The 25,186-nt window shown below is 39.3% G+C and overlaps 1 protein-coding gene across 2 annotated transcripts in view; it reads left to right on the forward strand.

Annotated features, from left to right (window-relative positions):
* fbxl17 (F-box and leucine-rich repeat protein 17) overlaps positions 1-25,186 on the forward strand; it is a 344,974-nt gene that overhangs the window by 225,697 nt on the left and 94,091 nt on the right. For both annotated transcript variants that reach the window (XM_066644895.1, XM_066644896.1), the window contains exon 8: positions 4,240-4,316. In XM_066644895.1, the coding sequence (XP_066500992.1) occupies positions 4,240-4,316 (77 nt within the window). The remainder of the gene's footprint in view (positions 1-4,239; positions 4,317-25,186) is intronic.

The following is a 25,186-nucleotide window of genomic DNA, read 5'->3' on the forward strand; positions in this document are numbered from 1 at the left end:
TCTGTCTGTTTTCTGAACAAATCCAGAAGCCTTTTCTCTACCGTGAGCGTTTGAGAGAAAAAGAGAGAGAAATCCTAGCATACTGAGACAAGACCCTTTGCTTTTTGACACATTTGCATATTCTGGGGCATCTTAAACACATTAGACTGGTTTAAAAAGACTCTGCTGTTCAGACAGACTGTGGATTTCATTCCACCACCTGGGAGCCAGGACAGAGGAGAGTCTTGATGCTGGTCTTCAGTGTGTCTTGGAGGATGGTGAGTCAAACCAGGATGTATTTGAAGCTCAGAGGTCTATAGGTACAGATCGACTCTTGACTGTTGCCAAAATGTAGGGAGAGGCAGGTCCATTCTTGGCTTTGTAGGCAAGCGCCAGTGAAGGGAGTGCAGCAGCAGAGTGACATGAGTGAATACTGGAAGAAAAGTGACAGGTGGTGCCGCTGCATTCTGGATCGCTGGTATATCCTTCCATGTATATGTGAACTAATCTTCAAACTGCTCCATTTTGTTTTTCCCAGTTGTTCAGGTTGTTCCAGTTAAGTATAGTTTGGGTCTTGTGACTGACCTGGGGAATCTGCGAGCCTCTGAATGCTATACTTGTGCATGGCTCCCTTCTGTGCATCAGAATTGTTTTTACAGTACAAATTTGAATGACTATATTAAATCTATTCTAAAATATTTTACCAACATTATTCATATACCTACTTATGCTACATATTGAATGAAAATACAATGAAATGTTTGGACATGCCAACTCAGGGAGTGTCTCCTTTGTTTTGGGCCATTTTCCACATAATGTGAATGTACAGTACCAGTCAAAAGTTTGGACACATCATCTCATTCACATTTTTTTCTTTTTCTTTGAAATTATGTGGTAAACAAAAAAGTGTTAAACAAACCAAAATATGTTTTATAGTTTAGATTTTTAAAGTAGCCACCTTTTGCTTTAATGACAGCTTTGCACACCTTTTGCTTCATGAGGTCGTCACCTGGAATGGTTTTCAATGAACAGCTTTGGCCTCGTCATGAGTTAATTTGTAGAACTGCTAGCCTTCTTTATGTGTTTTAGGTCGTAACTTGGGTTGTGCAGAGGTAGGGGCTGGTACACTGTTCTATAAAGTGACTAGCCCTATTCCACCAAAGACTAATGATATGTGTCCAAACTTTTAACTGATACGATAAATGACAGTGATGATAAATGACAATGATTATTGACTGACTGACTGAAATGTTATTGGGTTAAGAAAACAGCCAGACAAAAAAGTCATATTTTTAGGTCATATCATCAGTCATTACTCATAAGACTTAAATTGAATAGAATTAGGATTACAGAGTGAGGCTGAGTAACCTTTAAATTTGAGCCACGGCCTTCATCTATATCATAAGATTCTTGCACGTACAAATATAGTTCATGTGCACATCACATATGAATCACTTAATGATTCACAGAACGAAAGCTTGTCTTGTTTCCTTCACACCAGCTCTTCTTAGCATGGCACGGCTGTAACTCTTCTCTCCTGGTGTTCTGAAATCAGATCCAGGCCGCCCATAAAAGTGCCAGTGCTGCTTGTTGATGTCAATCCTAATTAGCTTTAGTCTGACCCCAGAGCGTGGGGTGCTCTGTAACAAGCCCTCTAAGGAGAGCGAGGCCCACTCGCCCTCCCCTCTTCTTCTGTGCACTGCCGTGGATGGATGTGCTCATTTGCAGGCCCTTGATTGTCACTTACTGCAAAACTCGGATCCCTCAATGGGACATTACCATGCAGAGTCATTACAAGATGATTCTAAAAAGTTCCTCTCAGGTTCCTGTGCCGGGGCAGAGTGACCTCCTGGCGCCAGTGGACCGAGCAACGCGTTCGCTGAGGTAAAGTGCCTCTTTGGAGATGTGGAAACACAATTAGTGCCCCAAAATGGTTTCCGTACATTAGATTGCAAACTCCATTTCTTAAACTGATGGAGAGACAATGACTTTCTTGATAGGCTTTTTACAGTGGTTGGAAGAGAATCACTTTTGAGGATTTCTCTTTTTATCCTGTCCACGTTTTAAAATGAATTTTGACATGCAAACGGAAAGTAAGGAGAGCTGAAGCGCCAAGAGGTCTGCCCTATCACGAGGGATGAGGCTCAAACTCAATTGAACCCTGAATTGAGTCCATTCCGATCATTGAACTGGAGCTGATCGAGTGATCTGTGCTGAAGGGAAGCATTTAGAAAGCAACAAGTGTTCCTTGTAATTCTTGTAATGTGCAATTTAAGACCACACAGCATGTTGTGAAACTTCAGAACTTGGCCCACATCCTTTGGCTGGTCAACCTTGAAGCTTTTGACTGCCATTTATGAGAAAATCTTGATAGGTCATGTTATTATTGCTAGCAGAGGCATGTAGGTTCTGCATAGTTACATGTAGAACATTGTAGTTGTTACACTTATATTTGATTTGCTTTGAGAGTTCGGTAAGTTTGCCTAAATATGAAAGATGTTTTTGAACCTGGGAGTTGTCCAGCTTACTCATACGCTGATCTTCCTGCAAACATTGGCCTAATGTTAATCTTTAAGTGAACAAAGTGTGTGGATAGCAGTGCTGCATGTTGAGTAACATGATGCTTTTTGTCATGTTTCTCTTTTATAAAAGTTTGTGAATACAGGGATGGAAAAGATAAGTTGTGGATGCCAAAAGAAAAAACATAACGAGAAGTCTTCTCCTGTGAGACCAGCAAGCTCTGTTCATTAATGTGTAGGTGTGGGTGACCCACTAAAAGATCATAACTATAGAGATAGGAACATCTGTTAACTACCCTCCTTTTATTGTCACAAAAACACAGTTAAAGGATTAGCCAAGTATATGCAGAAAAGATGTGTCTTCTGGAACTGCAATCTAGAGTCATTGACTTTGACTAATCAAATGGGTTTTCAGTCTATATATTCACTGCCTGTACTGTAGATTGTAGGAAAACAAATCAACGGAAAAAGACATACTTTGATAGTTATTACAAGTAAAATATGGAGCCATATCCATAAATGGCATGTTTTCTGCATATCCAAAGTGACACCAAGTGTTTTTTTTCCCCCTACATTTTTTTCCACAAACCTTTACTTTAACCAGCGATCCATGGTCATGTCATTGTGGTGGTACCCTCAAAGGTTCATATTTGTACCTTTAGTTAGGGGACATAATTGTATCCTATAGTGTTAAAATTATAAATTTTATAATTGTGTTGATTCATATGCCCAATTTTATCTTCTTGATTTCTATTATTTTCTGTTATTTTCCACAGTTCGCTAATGAAATCTTCTATTATTCACCTCTCCTGGAGAAGAGAATGTAATGTCCCCTTTAGGGAATACAACTGAACTCTACCACCATTGTTGTAACTTTTAAAGTGCATTTACACTGTTTGTAGCTTTAGTGACCAATAATGTACCTCTACTATAACTTTTTATTTATTTTTTAGAGTGTACTTACTTAATCTTATAAGATCTGCACATGTTTTTAGGAGCTTGCATACCTGTCATGTTGTTTTCATTAATGGATCATGGCCAAAATTTTCTGAGCTAGGCTAAAAGATATGGATTGAAAATGAGACACACAGTCGGCGTCATTATGCTGCATTTACTCCAGAGGTTAATGGGGTCAAACAAATTGATCAGAATTTGTTTTTGCTAACACGAGGCTCATTAAAAGCTTTTAAAGGGAATCGCTGTACGACTTCGCTCTGATCTCCCATGCTTTCCTCCAGTATGCCCTGGCTCTCCTGGGCCTGCAAGAGACTGGTATGAACATGGACACAGCTCCCGGTCCACCTTTTGAAGTGTGCACATCAGGAGTCTTGGCACGGAGGCCCTTTTCCATGTGGAAGCCCTTTAGTTTTTAATCAGAGTAGATTCAGTTAAATTTTTAATTCTTTTGCGACCCCTTTTTCAGTTTTAAAAAAGAGACATTGAATCAGTGAAGAAGAACAGCCTGTCATAGCGTCCAGTTTAATTACCGAGATGTTGGCCACAGTGGCTAGGGTGTACATGTGATGTAATTAAGCTCAGGTGAGAGAATTACGACCGCTCACATTATCATCTAAAGGTGTGGGAACATCAGTGCAGGTATTGCATGTGTGGATATCAGTTCAGAGCTGGGCTCTTTCTTTTTTGTGACTTTTAAATAACATTTTTGTCATCCTCTAAAGTACTGAACACATATGATTTTTTTTATTATTATTCATCGTTTGCGTTATTTTCTCTCTTACAGGTGTGTGGAGATCATCGCGAAGGAGGGAAGAAGTCTCAAAGAGCTGTACTTGGTGTCTTGCAAGATAACGGACTATGGTAAGGCAGTGTTTTGATGCCTAAACAATCGTCAATCATCCTGCACAGATGGGGAGACAATCCGCAGAACATCAGGCTGCATTAGTCCTTTCCCGCTCATGTCTCATGACTCAGCTTGTATCTGCCTCCTTATTATTTCTGATGTAGTCTCAGTGCTGGCATAACAAACTTTCTCTGAAATGATAAGGTCATAAAAACTCTTGACTTTATTTTAAGACATTGTAGAGCCTTTCTGTTGGTGCACTTTGTGCAAAACTGGTAAAGGTTGAGGTTAACATAAGGTTTACAAGAAAACAAGTGGAGGTATGATGTTTTTAAATGACTCTGGCATTATATAATGTGTGCTATTTCAGGACAGATTTGTTACAGCAATGGATCACACATTTTTGTTTGCTTTGCCAGTTACTGGATCAGTGCTGTTTGTATTAACTGATGTTTTGATTTGACCTTAACATTATCACCATCATCGCCATCATCATCATTTACACACACTTAAATATCTGATATTAATTCAGAGCCGGATTTCTGCAGCTATCTGGTTATTCAAGTAGTATTGTAAACAGCATACTCCCAGTTTCTGAAATTGGAGATAGTCTAGATTTCAGATTAAGAATTCAGCTTAAGAGAGGTGGATTTAAGGTCAGTAATGTGATTTCTCAGTACATGTTAACGCATGTTTCTTTCAGATTTCTCATGCGCAAAATGGAACTGGACAGACACAGTGTCTCAGACACATTTAAAGTTGTCTTTAGGTACCATTGTGTATCTTAAAAAAAAAAAAATATATATATATATATATATATCTAAAATGAAGTACCACTCAGTCCCACTTGTTCTTACCACAAATGCACATCCAACAGCTCAGGCCTCTGTCTGTAATGGAGGGACACTTGTAATATTTGCTATTTTGCTGTTTTATTAAAAAAATAAAAAAAATAAGATTCAAGTTTGCAGCTAAAATGGGTCCATATTTGCAAGAAAGCTGCAGAAGGACGTTTGTCACGACATTCTGTTATATTTTTGGCTGCTGCAAGTTAAAAATTGGATAATTGCCTCATGTAAACTTGAATTGAATTTTGAACTTTGTAAAATGAATTTTCCCCTTATCTGATTACCCAGGTTCACCCAAGTGCATTCACAGGATTCCTCACATCTGATTTTGTGCAGTTATCTGATTATTAAGTTCATGTAAATGCACTTATTATTATGTAGTATTTTATGTAGTCCTGTGACAATGATGATTTTTTATGACAAATGGTGCAGCATTTGTGTGGATTGTCAGAGAGAAAAAGCTGGGAGTGTGTAATTGTGTGAACACAAGGTGCTCCAGCTGACTTCCTGCCATGAGCAGACAATAGCTGTGCCTTGCTGACGCATGATGACAGATTGTAATTTGGATGTGAGTGAGTCTTTGTCACCAAGTGTATGGTGGCTCAGCTGGGGCATTCTTCATACCGGACGTGTAGTGAAATGCACCAGGGGAGGCAAGGGGCCTACGCCTGTCCTCCGCCTGAGGTAATGGTGACACATTTGGCTTTTATTGGCACATAAACGCAGAAGCTCTCAAGGAGAAACCCAGTGCAGAGTCTCTTGTCATTCTGCCTCAGGCAGCCCGTGCAGGCAGTGCCCATTAAAGCCGAGGGGAACAGGGACAAACACAGACCAACTGCGTTAGTGGTTTTTTTTTGTTTGTTTTTTTTCCCAACAAATTTCAGACTTAACTATGGAGCTGCTGGTCACTACTGGTTAACTGTGTCTTCTAGATTTTTTTTTTCTTTTGCAGTAAACCTCATTTTACAAGTGAATGAGGGCATTTGTATGTTTTGGACATGTGCCTGAGTATGTAGTGACAGATGACCACATCCCCCTGCTGTCCATCTCCGTATATAAGCCCCTTGCTGGTCCTGTACCTGCATAAACACTGGCCAGTTCAGCAATCACGAAAAATGACCATCACTCAGAAGCATTGTGTTTACCTGCAACGCTCTGGAACAACATGTGCAAACCTGCTTGAGGGGCACATGGAAAATCCTGCCGCTTTTGTGCACAGAGGAGCACTCTCAATGCCAGGCAAGAGGCTGGGGAGAGGATTTAGACCTAAGGCTGCAGCTGCTTTGGCATGGGCCACTCTCTGTCCAGCAATAACCACAGAAATCCAGCACCTGGGAGTGTTCCTCCTTAAGCTCCTTAAGCTCGGCCATGAGTAGCCACTTCCCTGTGAATCTCTGAAGGTGACTACTTCTGACTTTTAGCCCATCTCTGCCTTTAGTGTTTAGCTTGCCAAACTTGGAATCAGTGTTATGTTTGGTAACAAAAACCATGATGAAATATACATTTAATAATGAGAATGGACAAACTAAAAGGAAAAAACAGACAAGAAGGGAATATAAATAATACTTTGAAAACAAGAACTATGGTGAAATATTTATACAGGGAAATGGCTACTCATGGACAAGCTTTTCCTTAGTGAGAAAAACTACCAAAAATGTAATGACTGATAAATGACCTGTTATTTCTGATTAGAAAATAGAAAATCACAAATAAATATAATCAGGAAAATGTTCTCGTTATTTGCTGTTGTCCAGGTGATGAGAGGGGCTGGATGGAATAGTGAAGAGGAATCAAACTGTTTTGTATTCTTTATAATTTCTGTTAGCCTATGACTCTTTGAGTTGAAATTATTGGTGTCAACTCATTATTGGTTTGTGGCACACTTTGAAGATAATATTAAATACATGCACAATGTATTTGAAAAATAGAAAGTGGCCATATTCCTCTTGTAATTTTGGATGCTAACATGGACATTAAATGTAACATAATATTTTAACTATTGATTATTAAATTTAGTAATAAACACCACTAAAATAGTAAAATATTTAAAAATATATTACTAAATTAGGCTAATTTATTTATTTATTATATAAATGTACTTAAATTAGACTAAAATAGTTTTAGATTTCACTAACTCAAAGTAGGTAATTACACAATTAAATAACTTAAATTAGACTAAAAGCCATACACCTTTTAGTCGAAAGACTAAAGCTAAATCCAAATCAGCTAGAACATGAACACTAGCTGGCATGAAGTATGAGCTTTTGAAAGTGACTGGTCAGTGTCAAGATTATAATTACACTTCATCATCCTGAACTTGACTTTAGTCTATGCCGTTTTCATTGAAACCTGTTTTGAGTTCTTTGGATGTCATTTGACCCACACTTTTGGAATCATTATTTTTAAGTGTGTAAGTTTGGCCAGACAGTTTAGTTTATCAGCTCCCAGTCCTCCATCCAGCACAGCTTCTGGAGGGATGTTGTTTGTCCTCTTTTTTTGAGTGAACTACACTGTTAAAAAGGGGATGTTTCCAGGGTTTTTAGTACAGGCAGTGGTTTTACTTAGATCCTTTACTTGGATGGCTTTATAGAACCAGCTGCATGTTCCTGAGATTCCTAGAGAACACACTTGAAACACTTGAAACACACCACAAGAAACACTTGTGGTGTGTATTGTTCTGTTTAAGTTCTTCTGTTGTAACCAACTTCACTTTGTAGGAACAGGAGATCACTTTTGGGAGCTATAGAGAAACATTTTCAAAATGGTGCTACTTAAAAACATATTAATACTTTTTTTCTGTATTAATCTGAAGAACCATTTCAACATGGAAAGAGCCACAATGGAAATAGTTCTATATAGAAGATGTGGTTCTAACTAAAACCATCACCTTAAATATGTTTTGTTGTAAATAAAATGTTAAATCTTACATTCTTAAATATGTTTTTTTTTTTGTTATTCACTCACACAAATGTCAGAAGAAACACTTTGTATGTAATTGGATTAACAGGACAGAAACCAAGATCTTATGTTATACTTCTTTCTACTATCGTTACACTTATATAGCGCCTTTCTAGACACCCAAGGACGCTTTACAATCCACACTGCTCAGAACATTCAATCCACACACTCTTTCTAGGATAATATCATCCTTTCAGGATAGTGATGTTCATTTTTGGGGTCATGGAAGTGACCACCTTATCCGTGAGAGTTTTCAGAAATGGCTCATCACCTTCAAGAATATTCTGCTTCATTGTCTTGAAGGTTACTTAAGGTTTACTTAACATATGTTTTGGTGTATCTCTTCCAAGCCCACCTGTGAGTTCTTTGGATGTCAGTATGGGAAAAACCTGGCATAGATCAAAGATCTTATCAGTATGAGATTTGGAACATGGCTTGGCTCGCTCCAGAAGACGCCAGTTCATAGGCCATGCTGGGATTTTGGCCATCAACGCTGTAGCTAGGCTGAGGTCCCAGGGAAACTGCTGAAAGTACTCGCCAAAAAATGTGGGCTCAAACTGTCTCTCCCTTGGGGAAGCTCAGATACTCGACTTAATGTATTTTCAACCCACTTAAGGTAATTATATATAAGCGCCATACTAATGTGTGGACTCACTCCAGGATCTCCCAGCCATTTGTTTTATCTCAGCAGAACTAATCCTGACTGTAATCACCTCGGTCCAATGTCGACCCCTGCATCTGAGACTATGCCGTACCCCAAGCCCCCACAGCTTGATGAATGGCCGCAAGATCAAAACAGTACACTAATGACGTTTTGGAATGCACGTTACATATATTTTTCTTTCACCTTTTTGACCACTTAAATAAGATTAATCGAGGATACCAGATCTGTGCTTTTAGGAAGAACCCAAGGCCTTTTTGGGCTAATGTGTGTCCGGCTCAGGCTGTGGTCAAACCATTTAGCTATTTTAGAACTCGGCAAATGTCGGCTCCTCTTGTCTTTCCTCCTAATTGAATGATTGGTGAATTTCCTGGACTGCTCTTGATAAACCGGGTAATAGAAATGAGCTTCTGCATCTGCCAAGCTCTGCTATTTTTTGCCCTCTCTTTCCATTCACCACTGTTGATTAATTTTATAAATGGCTTTTAGAAATGGGTTTGAAATGGCTGCTGCGCTCTTCTGTTCTGATGTTCTTTTTTCTCTCTCTCTCTCTCTGTCGTCCTTTTTTCTGGATGTTTGCTTTTAATTACGGGTCCTAGAAAGTGGGTGCACTTCAGCAATGCACATGAAATTTCTGCCATTATGTACAGCTGAGCATCTAAACAGCCTGCCACAAATAGAAGCTGGAATGGACAGACATAGTATAGCAGTTAGAAATGTATTGAAGTAACATACGCACTCTGGAACTGCAACTGGAATTGCTGCTTCCATTAAGTCTTCTTTTCTGTCCAGTCAGTAATTGTGTTGACAACAGGCTCAAAACATTGCTGTTCTGGCTGGATTTACAGTTTACGGCAATGACGCACGCCCCTCTCTCTCCAGCACTTCGACTTATTATGCCCTCATTGAGTTTGATTTACTTTTCTGGCAGGAGCCAAAAGTAGCTGGGACCTGGCTCCTTGGACCTCTCATAGCTGCATTCCCATGGAGCAGACTAAGAACTTAGCAAGAGCTGCCGGTCATTTTTACAGCCTCTATCACTAACATACAAAGCTTTTCATGCAAGTTTTCATGAACCTCAAGTGATTTCAGCATCTAACTTAAGCCCTATTCGGATGGGATTAGTTTCACTTGAGGAGCTGGGGTAATTTCATGTTTATGATGGATTCCCACTGGAACAGAAATGTGAGTGACTGCTCGATTCTCGCATTGCAATCTCATCATTTTCAGCACTACACTGGCACCAACATGATAGTGGGATGTTTATGTATTTGCGTAGATCAGACACAGCTGATCAGACACAGCTGCGATACTGGAGTTTTTTTTGACTGCCCCAACAATCTTGTCCTCTAGTCCTTTGTAACTAAAAAGAAAACTTTCCTCACTCTTCATCTTTCACACTATTATTATGACTGCTGTTATAAACTTTTATGTTACCGTAATGGTTGTACGTTAATGACTCGGATACACATTCATAACACACATGGAGGCTACAGCTTCCCTACAGCTGCCAGAATTTTCTCCATTCTAAGTGATCCTTTAGCATTTGAGGGTGTGCGTTTTTCAGTAACTGAGGTTTGTCACTTACCTTAATGGTTTGTCCAATTTATACCATGAATTACATAACTACATGCCTCCACCAGAAACTCTGTTCCTGAGAAAAGCCACGAAAAACTCCATTGCATTAGGATATGATGAAATATCTAAATCATATGAGTATCGACCGAAATTAAGAAATATATTGTGATAGGTAAGTAGGAATACTGCTCCAAATTCTTTCCTAAAATAGTAGGGCATGCCTTGGAAAAGTGACTGTAATTATTGTCTCAGTTCCTCAGATAAAACAAATTCCGCCTGGAAAAAGCTTTAGACCTCCAAGTTCCATCAGTCCCTTAAGTGCAGTTGCTTATGAGAGAAACTATATAAGTGTAAGAGAAATGTTGCCATCAAAACTAAGGCACAGTGTGGGAATAAACACCCAGCAGTTATGAGTCAGGAAGGATTATGCTGACCTTGAGATAACAATTATTCCAACAATAAAGGCTCATCTGTGGAAGATACCACAGTGAGATTGTAGTGTCTGTCTGATTTGTTTGTGATATTTCATTTAGTCTGAAATGCAGGTAGAATTAAAATGCAGATCACGTTTGAATAGCTTGCCAATAAGAAGACAGATTGCTGTGGCGCGTCGCCAAGGCCGGAACTCCTTTCATTTTTAAGGAATGTGTAGAGAGAGCAATGCTTCCTGTGACACAACAGTCTTTCGGAATGAGAATCAAATGTATACCTTCCTTAAATTAGATTAGTTTTTTTTTTCTCAGCCAGGCCATGGAAATATATTAGGAATAGATTTTCTTGAAACGCATCGTTCAGAGATGCTTTAATGAAGCATGTGGCGAGGGTAGCGTTGCCAGTATTGCGTGGCATAAGCCTGATTCCCATTATGTGCCCGACTGTTTTCTGTTCATTCCAGGCATTGATTGAAAAAGAGAAGGGAGAGAAAAAAAAAAAAGAAATCTGCTCTCTGAGCGTGCCTAATGCACAGGTGCACGGCCTGGGTTAAGTAACCAATTTCCACGCCGCATTCTTCTGTGTTCCAGCGCATTCTAAAGCAGATCCGTTTACACGGCACCTCACATTGCGCGTCAGCCTCGTTCTCAGCTCCGCGTCCCAGACGCTGCCGTGCTTTATTCTCCTCTGAAAAGAACAAGCCCTGCTTCCTCTGCTCCTCACCTCTTTTATGGGTCACCCCCCTCCACCTCCCACCTCACCGTCTCCCTTTTATTATTATTATTTTTTCCCCCATGATCCTTCAGAGCTGGCTTCAGGAGAAGATCAAGAGAGAGAGCCGAGGCAACGGCATATTTCTGATAACAATACTAAAAGACTCCTGTCTGCCTGCAAGCCTTTGATTTGCTGTACTCAAATGAATCAGAAAATTGCTGTTGTCCACTTTGTGACCAGGGAGGAGTAGGGGGTTTAGGGGAGGGGAAAAAACAAACAAACAAAAAAAACAAAAACAAAGCTTTGTTTGAAAAGAAAACAAAGAGAGTCAGGAAATACAAAGACTGCCAACACAAGATGGCACCAACCAAGTCTCGACTTGCTAATGGATAGAAAAAAGGCCATTTGTTCCTTTGCCAGCAATAAAGTGACATTTTGCAAGTAACAGAGTGAGGCTGTTGTGGCCTATATTTATGCTCACTGGCTGCGGAGCATTTATTGATGCCCACAAATTTCCTGACAAATTGGTTTTCGCATCAAAATACATGCATCAGTGTAAGCACTGCACAATGGCAGCTTAAAGAAATAGATAGCTAGGACAAGGCGCATCTGGAAATCCTTAAAAGCCTTTCAGAAAATATATTTGTCTGCTGCTTTGTGCATTCGTTTACCCGTGCAAGGTCCGGCATCAGCTGTTACATCTGTTTTCTGTTGCTAACTGGAATTACCTGGAGACCACACTCATTTATCTGAATGTTGTCTCTGGTTCCTTTGGCCTTTGCTTGATGCATGTCCTTTGGACTATAATTGGCGTGTGTATTGAGGTGTACCTGGGGGAGACTTGAGAGGATACTTGTAAGTGTGTTGCCAGGTCATCTTACAAATCCTCCTCTGATTAGCCCACTAGAAGTGGTCGAGTCTTAATGTGTGGCATTGATGGCCATTTCTCAATGCTACAGTAAAAGCAAATCCCATCGCTGCAGCAAAGTGCGATCTCTTAGTAGTGTGGTAGCATTGATTAATGTAAAGCAAGTGAGTCAGTGCTGCTGTTCGCTTTGACATTTTCCTTCTGTCTCTTTTTGTCTCGCTCTCTCCCTCTATGGTCATATCACTCTCTGAATTTAAAGGTTAAAGCAACGACTGGTAAATCATAATGTTAAGGCATTTGCGTGGATGCAGCATCAGTGCAGGCTTTGTATGTAATGCTTGCAAAATATTAATCAGAACTAGAGGTGGGCAACAATGAGGCATTCACCAGTATTGTGAAAAATTTGTATCTCAATTTGTATCATAGAACATAGATGTCAGCATGGAAAAGAAAAAAACACAATTGGTTTATAATGGTTTACAATCATTTTATTAATGGTTATTAATTAGGTTTAAACTCATTAAGACTCATTAATAATACTTAAAGAATAGACAATACCTAAGGTGCAACAGTGATCTGTTGTTTGCCAAATAGTGAACCCACATCTTACTGGATGCTGAACTTGCATTGTTTTCACCATGAGTTGAAATTAAGCCCGTCATTAAAGCACATTCTTGTTAATAAGGTTAACCATTTAACCACCAAATTTAATTGACTAACCACAGATATAGGGCTTTTTCACCAAAATGTGAGATATAATACATTTGTAAATGTTGACAAGTTCCGAGCCGTTCTGCTGAGCAGCAGAAAAACGTAAACAATGCAGAACCGCTGCTTTGGCCAACGCGCATGCCAAACACAACCCTAGAAACACACACAAACAGAGAACTTTCTTGTCTTATTTCTTATCATTTATTTATATAACACTTTGTAAATGACCCTCTCCAGCTCCACTGGGTGATAACACTGCATTTGAAGTTCTTGGCTTATTCTTTACCTTGACATTTTCAATTAGACAAGAAAAGAGTGTACTCCTCCAAAAGTTACATAGTGAAGTTTCTGCAGCACTGAGCCTGGAATAGCAAAGCTATAGTCTCTGTTCTCCCTATTACAGGTCAGTGAAGCATCATGGTGATTTTGAAGCTGGAATGCCATGGTAAAAATACTACTTGGTATTCCTTTTGTTGGATTTAATGTGGCACAGTATGTGAAACCTTGAGTTACTCCATTTCTAATCATTTTTTTATGCTCCTAGTAAAAACACACTCCCTTGTGGGTATGTTTTAAGCTTGTAAATGATGTACAAAAGTAGTAGTACCATACTGCATGTGGATTTTCAAAGTCAAATTGAAGTCTTTTTAATCCTACACTATTTGATTCATAGTCTTCTTCCCAAAATCCAATTAGTGCCTGGTTTTAATGTCACTGAGCTATAGAAACACCTGCTGATTCCTATTCTCTGTGTAATAAGATGGAGCTTTATCTACACTTACAGGTCAAGCCTCTGTGCTTGTAAATAGACACATGTATTTGCCTGGGGATCATCCTCTGTAGACTGATGAAAACACACACAAAGGATCAAGGAGGAGAGGTGGATGAGTGAAGCAGGTTTCTGCACACTGTGGCACAAAAGCCAGCAGGATGAATATTATATATATGAAAACTAATCTTCTTAGAGTGGAGCTAACAGGCTGGCTCATATGAAGCAAACATGTTTGTGCCTGGTCCCTGTAATGAGCTCTGTATGTGATGTGTGTGTGTGTGTGTGTGTGTGTGTGTGTGTGTGTGTGTGTGTGTGTGTGTGTGTGTGTGTGAGGGAGAGAGAGAAAGAGAGAGGGGTCTGTAGCACAGTAAATATATAGCCATAGGTTTGAAGCTTTTGCTCCTCTGGGAAGAATTTAGACTAAATGTCCGAACATTTCTGTCAGGATTTGATAGCATTCAGCCACAGGAGTGTTAATGAGGTCAGGTCTCACTCCCCAATTACTCCATGCACTTACTCATCTAGAGTCTAGTAATCTATCAATACAGCAAGCAAATCAAGGTGCAGATGCCCCCCTTGTAACCGTTTGTATTAGGTGTAGAACTAAGTTATCAAGTGTGTAATGTATAATTCATTCATTCATTCATTATCAGTAACCGCTTAGCCAGTTCAGGGTCGCGGTGGGTCCGGAGCCTACCCAGAATCATTGGGCGCAAGGCAGGAACACACCCCAGAGGGGGCGTCAGTCCCTCACAGGGCGACACACACACACACACACACACACACATTCATATGCACACTCACACCTACGGACACTTTTGAGTCGCAAATTCATCTACTAACGTGTGTTTTTGGACCGTGGGAGGAAACCGGAGCACCCAGAGGAAACCCACGCGGACACAGAGAGAACACACCTAACCCCTCACAGACAGTCCCCCGTAGTGGGATTCGAACCCACAACTTCCAGGTCCCTGGAGCTTGGTTTTCTATATATAAATTGACAGTTGTAATTTATAATATGACAAAACAGTTACCATAAAATGAGCAGGAGAATGTTTGAATTTGTACACCTCATAAATAGTATGTGAGGTCCCAGCTCCTATTCTGAGAGCCCGCGAACTGAGGCTTTGTCTGCAGCAGTGCATTACTTGCTGTGTATTGATTTCAATCCTCATTTTTGGGGGGTATTTTCTCAGAGTGCATTCAGTGCAGGGTTCCAGGCTGTGTGTGTCCCTCACTGGAGATGAGGTACCACAGTAATACTGACATCATTGTTGGCATTTAGTGTCCACTGGGGTTGCCAAATTGATTAGAATTAGAATATCATTTACGCAGGACCCTGCCCAGCCTCCATCGCCTCTTTTATAGCAGACTGAAGTGTCTTTGCTGCCGGCGGCCATTATTACCTCCTGTTTCACTCTTCCTCTTTTTCCTCTATTCTCTGTTCTGTTCAGGTCTCTCGCTGCACTGTGTGGAGAGAGAGAGAGAGAGAGAGAGAGAGAGAGAGAGAGAGAAAGAGAGAGAGAGAGAGAGCAAATGGAGGATGGAATTGCTGTGTGCGTGTGTGTGTGTGTGTGTGTGGGCTAAGTGCTGAGAGAGAAAAGGCTCTGCAGGTTGGATGTGTAATCTGGCCTCTTAGTACAGTCAGATAAGAGCAGCTCACTGTGTTAGCTTTCAATGAAAAGAGCATCTCTCTCTCTCTCTCTCTCTCTCTCTCTCTCTCTCTCTTTCTCTCTCACTGCTTTTCTCTTTCAATCTCACTTTGTTTCTTTTTTCTCATTCTATCCCTCTCTACTCAACTCCTCCACTACCCTTTTGCCCTTTTTTAAAATCCCTCCCTCTTCTTGCTCCCCACTCTTTATCTTTCTCTTCCTATTCTGCCCCCCTCTCTCTCTATCTCTCTCTCTACCTCTCTCCAATTTTCCATCTCACTTTCTCACTCTGTCCTTTCTTTCTCTCTTCTTTTATTTCTTTCTCATTCTTTCATTTCCCCATTTATGTATTTCCTCTCTTTCCCCAACTCTTTCTTTCTTCTCTTATCCCCCTCCTTTTCTTTATTCTAGATCGTTCTCTTCATCCTTTCTGTTCCTTGTCTTTAATGTTTTTTTTTCTGCTGTTCTTCAGTTATTATTCTTTGCCTTTGTCCTTCTCTCCACCTTCTTTCCCTCTCTTTTTGTCTTTCTTTCTATCCCTTCTGCTCTCCTTGTCTCCCATTATCTTTCAAATTTTCTCTCTATTCACTCTCTCTGCCTGTGTCTGTCTGTCTGTCTCTCTCTCTCTCTCTCTCATCTGTATGCATCCTCCAATCCTCCATCACCATCCTCCTTTCTGTTTTCCCCCTCTGTCTTCACCCCTCCCTAGTCATATTCTCCTCCCACTGTAGGCCTGTGTCACTCGCCCACCCTCTTACCCCACCACGCTCTCATCTAAGGGAGCCACGCTAAATGCAGGAGACGATGATAGATTGCACCTCACTTCCTCTTCCTGTCTCTCACACACATACTGGACAACAGCTTGTGTTTCTCCCTCTCTCTCTCTCTCTCTCGCTTTACCTCCGCACCCCCAAAACACACTCCCACAGCAGTACAAGTTATAACAAATCTGTGCTTACATGGTAATGTAATTTACATGACTCTGAAACATGTGTTGAAATAGATTATTAATAGATATTGGGTCAGGAATTTATTACCAAAGAATGGCACTCAATTCCATGTTCCCAACTTCATGAGAACAGTTTGGGGACAGCCCCTGCCTGTTTCAAAATGACTGTGCACCAGTGCACAAAGCAAGGTCCATAAAAACATGGATGAGCGAGTTTGCTGTGGAAGAACTTGACTGGTGTCCTGACCTCAACCCGATAGAACACTTTTGGGATGAATTAGAGTGAAGACTGCTAGCCAGGCTTTCTCTTCCCACATCAGTGTCTGACCTTTCAAATGTGCGTCTAGAAGAATGGTCAACAGTTCCCATAAACACACTCCTAAGCCTTGTGGAAAGCCTTTCCAGAAGAGTTGAAGCTGATAAAGTTGGGTGGGCAGACATCTTATTAAACCCTATGGATTAAGAATGGGATATCACAAGTTTATATGCATATGAAGGCAGACAAGTGAATACTCTTGGCAATAAAGTGCATATGGAAATTTTTGTAGCAAAATTTTATTATCCTTTAATAGTTTACTTAAATGTAACTATTTTTGTGGAATACATAAGAATCCAATTTCGGTGCATGTCAGTGATTCTGATCATCTCTGTTTTTTTATTTATATTTATTTTCTTTTTATTATTCAGAAAAAATATATTCACAAGGCTTTATCTCACAAGCCCTCATATAAAAAAAATAATAAAATAACTCTAATATGTGTATACAGCAGCAGTATGAATAGTACACAAAGTGAAGACTCCTATGGTTTCTATCTGTGTCCCCCCCCCCCAAGCAAATAAAAAATGAATGAATAAATGAAAAGTGATTCTCATTTTAGTTTGACTCTCATGGAACCATCAGAGTAAAATTGGCCTTGTGTTGTGTTATCATCATCAGTTCAAAAAGAAGTTGTAGTTGTCTTCTCATGTCTCACAGAAAGCAGGTGTGTGCCCTCATTCACCTAGATTGGTCACATAGTGTGAGAGTCTTAGCGGCCACTAAGCTGGGGAGAAACTTGTGTAAAATAATGCATATTACTTTACTGATGTATGATTACTCAGTGAAGCAGAGGCGATGTTTCAGTTAGATTGTGTACAGTTGAACCAAAGCTGCTGTGTAAACAGACTTAGATCTGAGCAGTTTTCTTTGTGTTCGTAGACTAATCTCCCTATTGAATGTTGGACGAAGGCTTCTGTGGAAATTCAAGACATCACCTGTTTACAAGTTTGGTGTGAATAAATAATTCATTATTAAGGGCAAATGGCAAAGGATTGCTTTGTTTGTTGAAGGATGGAGAATAAAACTGCAACAATAAGGAATGGTTCTATAAATGGATGCATGCATTGTGTATCTGTATCTAACTAATAATCTTATCAATGCTGTAGAGAAGGCCTGTAGTTTTAGGGTTGATTTTATTTAACTTGGGTCTGTCATGAAATCATGAAATTTAATTTGAAAATGTATTGCAATATAAATGACTGTCTTTAAATGTGCTTCAGCCCTGTTAAATTTTATTAAACATAATGTTAAGAATGGCCAAATAGAAGGATTAAAGGACTTACTTTCTAGCTTTATATACTTACCAACTCCCAAATTAAGACAGACACATGTAGAGCTCAAATAAACAACTATTCACTACTATTTATTTATTTATTTATTTTGGTAATATCCAAAAAAATGTAATTTGCAAAATTTAGAGACCAGCCATAGTGTATCCATGCTTCAATTTCAATAAAACATCTATTAAGTACAATACTTTGTTTAGGGTCAGGAAAAAAGCAGTAACAGCTTGCTGGACAAACACATCCTTTCCAAACAATAGTATTAGATTCTAATAGAATTAGATTCTTGGAGTAAGAAGATGAAAAGAAACACCTGTGTTATTTTTTTCAGATCTGAAGAGGTTTTCCTGTTTTCTTTCTGTTTTTAATCATTTTAATTCTAGTTTTGAAGAAGGGGACTACTTAATACCTAATCTCATGACTTTGATTTTTAACATAATACTTGAATGTCACTTCAGTTGCTGTATAATGAAAATAACAATGAATTCAAATAATTATCCTTTTGTAATAATAATTATGACAGGCCTATTTTTGTTCATCCTTTAGGCCTATTCCCACAGGAACCCTACTTCTGTCAGGTCCAGGAAACTTCTCCATACATTTCAGACGTCTCTAACTGTTTGAAATGATTGAAAGATTGTGAAATTTCAGGATAAATATTTTGTAATTCATTCCGTCTCTCAACAGCTCATAACTGAGTCATTGTTCACGTTCCCAATTCCTGCCACACTCCAATTTTTATAGGAGTGAGGGCTTGCGTCTTGGCATGTGTCAATCTTTACAACCGCTTACCTTAAAATTCTACAATAAGCTCAATATACTCCCAGGAATCCGCAGTGAAGCGCCAAATGAACCCCGTCCAGGAGGTATAGTGTAGACAAGGGCCACTTTTAAAGCTTCAACCCTCTGCTAAAGATATTCCACCAGCAGACAGAAGAATGTTCCTGTCTCATAAATCTCTAGAGCAGTCACACATCAGTTATCGTGCAACAAGGTATAATGAAGTGTTTTCATTCTGATGCGAGTAAGGGTCTAAGCTCTTTTCAGATGGTGCTCCCATATGTCTAGCCCAGCTATTAATCTATAATTAATACTGGCACTGCTTTGAGAATAAAATCAGGTGAGTTTAGGTAATGTATTGTAGTACTGTGTATTATTAACATTCGTTTTGTTTCATAGTGTCTCATTAAAGGCAGTAATCCGGGAAGAGGTCATATATTGTGTTGATTTTGCACCAGTTAAAAGTGGATCTTCAGCTTCTTGATTATTTACCTCCTAAAGTTTTAAAGTAGAGTATACACCGAAATGTAATGGCAACTCTTTCGGGACCCACTTCTCTCTCACTTTCTCTGTGAATTTTTTTTCCCCCCTCTCTCTCCGCCTCCCCTACTTGTTCGCTCAGCACCCATCATGGCGTTGTCACACTGCTCCAATTACATTGACTGATATGCTTTTGTGGAAATGAATATCGGTGCAATATGATTCACCCACATGTCATTATCAACACCGCACGCTAAAGACCCGCCACAGAGTGCAGATTTACACATGAAACCGTAGCCCCATGCTGTTTATTTAATGGCACAGATAAGGACAACCTCCTGCTGTTGCTGGGGTGCAGATACATTTGCCCAAATGTAGCTTTTACTTTATTGAAAAACGTCAAAAGGTGTCTTATTTTGAAGCTAGTGATCTTCTTGAGGCAAATGTGGAAATAGCATACTACTGCCATGTGACGAATATAAAATCCAACCTGGGTTAACATGATACATAAATTCTAATTTAACTCACTCAAGAGTGTTAGCCAGGCTATACCTGAATGTTGTGTCAACTACCAAAGATAGCGCTTGACGGGTAAAATTGCAGATTTTGCATATCAAAATCCATGTCCTTATAAAGAGCTATAAAACACCAAAACTGTGAGTTTCTCAGAAGAGCCAGTTTTACCTTTGTATCTTTCAGAGAGTTTAAACATTTGGATTCTGTAACTCAGAACAAAAATGTGGTTTTGCCTGACATAGTTGGATAGTTGCATAGTGCATTTTCTGCAGCGCTGAGCCTGGAGTAGCAATTACATCTCAGTATATATGTATCTCAGTATATTAATTTAGTATCTCAAAATAATTTTTGAGTTTAGCAACTTACATATAAATAAAATTGGTGCTTTTTTTATTATTAATTTGCATGTGTATGCTTTCAAAGCCTTATCTGGGTCATCTATTTTTCTCTTTTTTATTTAAAAATGTGAGTATCACATTACAGTGTATTTTTGTATGTACTGTAAATTTGTATTTACAGTATCTAGCTGATGAATATCTAGTTGAACTGGCTTGATGATCATTCATAATATAATATGATTGTCGAGGTTAGTAATATAATTTAATGCCATATTTAATATTCTGATCTGAAGCGGTTGATTTGATTGGTTGAGCACAAGGCTTAGCATTGACAAAGTAATTCAATGACAGTATTGTGAAGCTTCTCCTCACAAATTTAAACGGACTTGTGAGAATTCATTACTTCTCAGCCCTGACCCCAATAGCTATAAAGTGATTTTGCAACATCTCTTTTACTGCATTGAAAATTCATAACTTTCCTCTGAGGTCCTGAAGGACAAATAAAACAAAGGGCGGAATGCATGTTGTATTTGCTGAGCATGTGTACACTGGGTGGTAGACAATCATAAAATCTGCTATTTTTCCTCAGCAAATCAATGTTACCAAGCCAGTGGGAATTAGATGCAATATCAGAAACCCTCCAGACATCCACAAAACATGGCGTGTGGTACCGAAATACCGTAATGGTGCCTGAATACAAGCTCTCATAAGTCAGCTGACCCACACTGGAATCAACACTCAAACAGGACATGTTGTAGTTTTACATTAAATTTTCACTGCATTTTAAATCAATATGTTGATATTCTGACTGTATTAGAATTGATCTAACATTTGTGGTTGTAATAAAGCTTTACTGAAGTCGTTGATACAAAATATGATTATCTAAAATTTTACTGTAGAATTAACAATATCCTTTACAGGAACTCAGAGTCTAGCTTTAAATCCACCCTAGGTAGTATTTTATCTTAAACTTACAGCTTCAAAATCATTATGAAGGTTCACTGACCTGCAACACTGAGAATAGAGCCTCTGTTGTTGCTACTCTGGGCTTAGCAATGCAGAAATGGCACTATGTAACTTATGGAGGCAGAGATGTAACCACTCCCACTTCCTCATTCAGCCACTTGATTTCAGGACAGTGCTGTTAAAGTGAATTACACTGTGCAACTACAAAAATACCAAATCATACCTGTAGTGTTTTAGCTTTAACTTAATAAAATGTTTAGCAAGGAATTTGTAAGATCATAAATAAGCATAACTTATTCACGTTTTATAACTACTGACTTACCATTAGGAAGTGCTTATTAATGCTATAATTCACAGCAAAAATAGCAGTTGTATAATAAGATGGCCACTAAATTTATTACTTGTTGGTAGTAACTTCTGATCAGCAGGACACCTGAATATATAATTATACCATGCACAGTATTGTAAATGAGTTAATTTACTAGCAATTACTACCATATTGGACCAGTCATGGCTTTTTTTCTTTACCTTTATATTATATAGTCAGCATGCCCTTAAAAATATTTGAGGTCTGCTTGTAGCTGAAATATTACAATACATTAATGTTTAGGACATTGGTTAATAACTTATTTAAAGAATCTTGTAAGGGGGTTACATAAATACATATATGTATATACATATATTTTACATATTTGTAAGTTCTTACCACTGATATGTTACTATTAAATAAGTAATGGGTAATGGACTGCTTGCTAAAAGTGATTTAATATTTAAGAAACAGACCTTAAAATACAGTGTTACCTTTGCATTTTGGACACGTTATTTAAACACCAGCTCTCCTCTGATTGGATAGACGCATTGCCCTTCCTGGACTAATTTGCATAAACAGACCAACGACCAATTGGTCCCATTGAAAAAGATCCGTTGCAAAATGATTGCATTTGAAACATTTAGCACTTACAATTGTCTGCGTCAGATTTACCAGAGTGGACTTGTAACAAATATGACCTCTAGCCACACTGCCATGTTAACAGGCACTGCTGTGGCACCTACTGTGTATTCTAGGGTTCCCTAAATAGCCCCTCTTTATATAAGTATGCTAGATTTCTGACATTTTAAGGCACATGTCTTTGAAAAAGTCAAACTATTCTCCATACTGGCTTTTCTTTCAAAATATTAGTTTTGAGTATCACGCCATTAAATGATTCCAATGTGTAGCGTCCTCATTTCGAATTGGAGAATGAACCGAGCCTATCCCTGCACTGGTGATAATCTAATAGCCGTAGCTATTTCATGGCTAAATCTGCGCTGAAAGGATGATCGTATGCAGCTCTTAAGCCATGCTGCACATGGGTCGTGGTCCGGGAGCAGCGTGTGGGGGTCATATCTCTGGCGCCTGGTTAATACTGCGAGGTAGAGCTCTAATAGCAACATCCGGTAACTGCACCCGGAGGAAGCAATAACACCAGCTCTATGCTATGTACTGTGTGCTTCTTTTACTGCTGGCCGTGCTCGCCACTTTTAAAAAGAGACGGGGCTCTTATTACACCCCCTGTGACTAATGTGAACAATTCGTTTTTATATCCCCCTCTTCCCCACCGCTTTTCTTGTTCTCTTGCGAGGAACCCAGGAGCCTGGTACACTGAGGAAATTACACTGATATTTCACTGGTGCAGATTCTGCCTCGCTGTACAATCTGCGTGATATTTTTACAGCCCTTAAACAGGTGTAAGTATATGCTGTCGCTAAGCTGTGAAAAACCTCAGCCAACAATAAATACTTAAATCAAATTAGTGTCTTGTTTTTGCATTCGCCTTCTCCCTTTTCCTACCAGTGAAAGAGCGCGCTCCTCTCTCGAGCTGCTCTTGATGGCGGGTTGTGACAGAGTACGTGGAGGTGGTTAATGGTGGAGGAACCCTGCTGTGCTGAGGGAGTACACAGTTCGAGTGACAATACCAGCCGGTGCAGAGCTGTTCACACTTAGCCGTCCACGTTTTAACACAGCCATCCTCTCTTCCAAGATGCCTCTGACAGCCCAGACTGTGATTGATTACGTGTTTTGATTTTTTTAGCATTTTTGATTCTTGTCATATGCTCTTTCTTTTTCGAGAAGTGGCCAGGTCAGTAGCACTTGTCATCGTCTCACCATCCACAGCTGAATAAAGTGAATTTAAAACTTCAGTTAAAGGAAAGACTGTCACTTGCGAGCTATGAGCTTAGACACAACATGATGAGTTTGAGTTCTACCTAGATGTACATCTAGCTGTTTCTAGAAATAAGCTTCTAGAAAAAAAGTATATTGTTTAGAGTCTCATACTTGATTCAGAAATGGCACTTTTTAGGGTTAATTAGCAGCTCGCCATGACTATTTCAACACAAGTTTCAGCATAGAGACTTTTCGAGTTTGGGTGTTGCATTAAAATGCTATTCATTTAAAATAACAAGCCTTAAGCCATAGTCATAATGGACTTATGTTATGTTCGAAGCCCAGGGGTAGTAACAAAACTTAGGGCAGGGCTAATGTGGTGAAGAGAATATGTACGATTTATGTCCAAATGTTTGGAGACAGCTCTTCTAATGGGTGTTTTTCATTGTTGAAATACGTGATCTAAGTGTATTACTAGTAGTATTGTGAGGCTCTGGAATAGCCACCCATTAACCCTAAGCACACCATGCCCAATGCCTGCCAGAGTGGTATATATAACTCCAAGGGCTGTGGAGCAGTGGAACTGTGTGCTCTGGAGTGATGAACCTCCATCTGATACCTCTGAGATGAGTTGGAGTGGTGTTTTTATTTTTATTTATTTATTTTTTTTGTCTACAACAACCTCACAAAATGTTTATGCGGCTGAATATTAATAATCCACACAGGAGCTGTGCCAAGGTTTAGTGTAAAAATTGAGAAGAGTACAAGCTGTTGCTTCTGCAACATCAGGTCAAACTAAGTATTAATACCCTTGATTTCAAGAAAAACACAGTGGGCGTCCAAGTGCAAAGTTGGGTGTCCACAAACCAAAGAGAGTATTCTAACCGGCTGACATTAACTTTGAACGACAGATGACTCTGTTTTTTTTTCTTTCTTCTTCCTCAATAAATGCCATAGCTCTGCCTCTTGTTTTCTACTGATCCACTTTTTTCTCCATTTTTCCCCCTGAGCTTCACAAATTTGCAGGTTTAAGGAGTAGTATTCATTTAACAGAACTCTGCACAAAGCAAGATTATCCACTCCTAAAGCAAATTGATTTATCATGCCCCAGCCTTCTTTCAAATTCTGGGCAACTGACCTTTTATTTAAGCAAGTTTTATTCATGTTCTGAGTATGCCTTTTAGCAGAAATGGCCTTAAGTGTATCTCGGCTGCATGGATGTTTTTATGTTTTAGATGGTGTCATAGTGGTGGGCAATGTTACAATATTTATCATTATTTTATAAACAATATATTAATACATTCTCTGTCCCAAAAATATGCTGCACATTTTGATAAAAGCAATGACCAATAATCAAAGGTTAGAGAAGACTTCACCAGAATGAGTGAAGAACTGACTCCTCCCTCAATATCCACAGCTGAAGTGTCCTTTATCAACACCCAGCTGCTCCCTGTTCTGATTAAATGCCCAGGCACAATTTAATTGTACATTGTGCAGTCACAATAAAAGCATGTTTCTCATTTTTAGTGTACCCTAACAGCTCTGCTTAACTTGTAGGTGAAGTATGTAGTTCTTTAATGGCAGAATATTTTCCATCTGTTGCTCTGCATATTTTGTTAGCCCCTTGCCACACTTTCTCATAAGTGGTCAAGAACCATACAAAGTACCACAGAGCAGGTGGTGGATCATTCTCAGTGCCTCAGGGACACTAACATGGTGGTGTATTAGTGTGTTCTGAGATTGTATGGGTGGATCAGACAAAGCAATGCTGCTGGAGTTTTTAAACACCTCAGTGTCACTGCTGGACTAGAGAATAGTCCAACAAACAAAAATATTTGAACATTATCTTTATGTTATTTTTGCATTATGTGTTCACTCTGAGGAGAGCCAGAAAGGTCTATGGTTAATGGAGGCAA

The sequence above is a fragment of the Hoplias malabaricus genome, chromosome 14 (genome assembly GCF_029633855.1).
Source record: "Hoplias malabaricus isolate fHopMal1 chromosome 14, fHopMal1.hap1, whole genome shotgun sequence".
Lineage (NCBI taxonomy): Eukaryota > Metazoa > Chordata > Actinopteri > Characiformes > Erythrinidae > Hoplias > Hoplias malabaricus.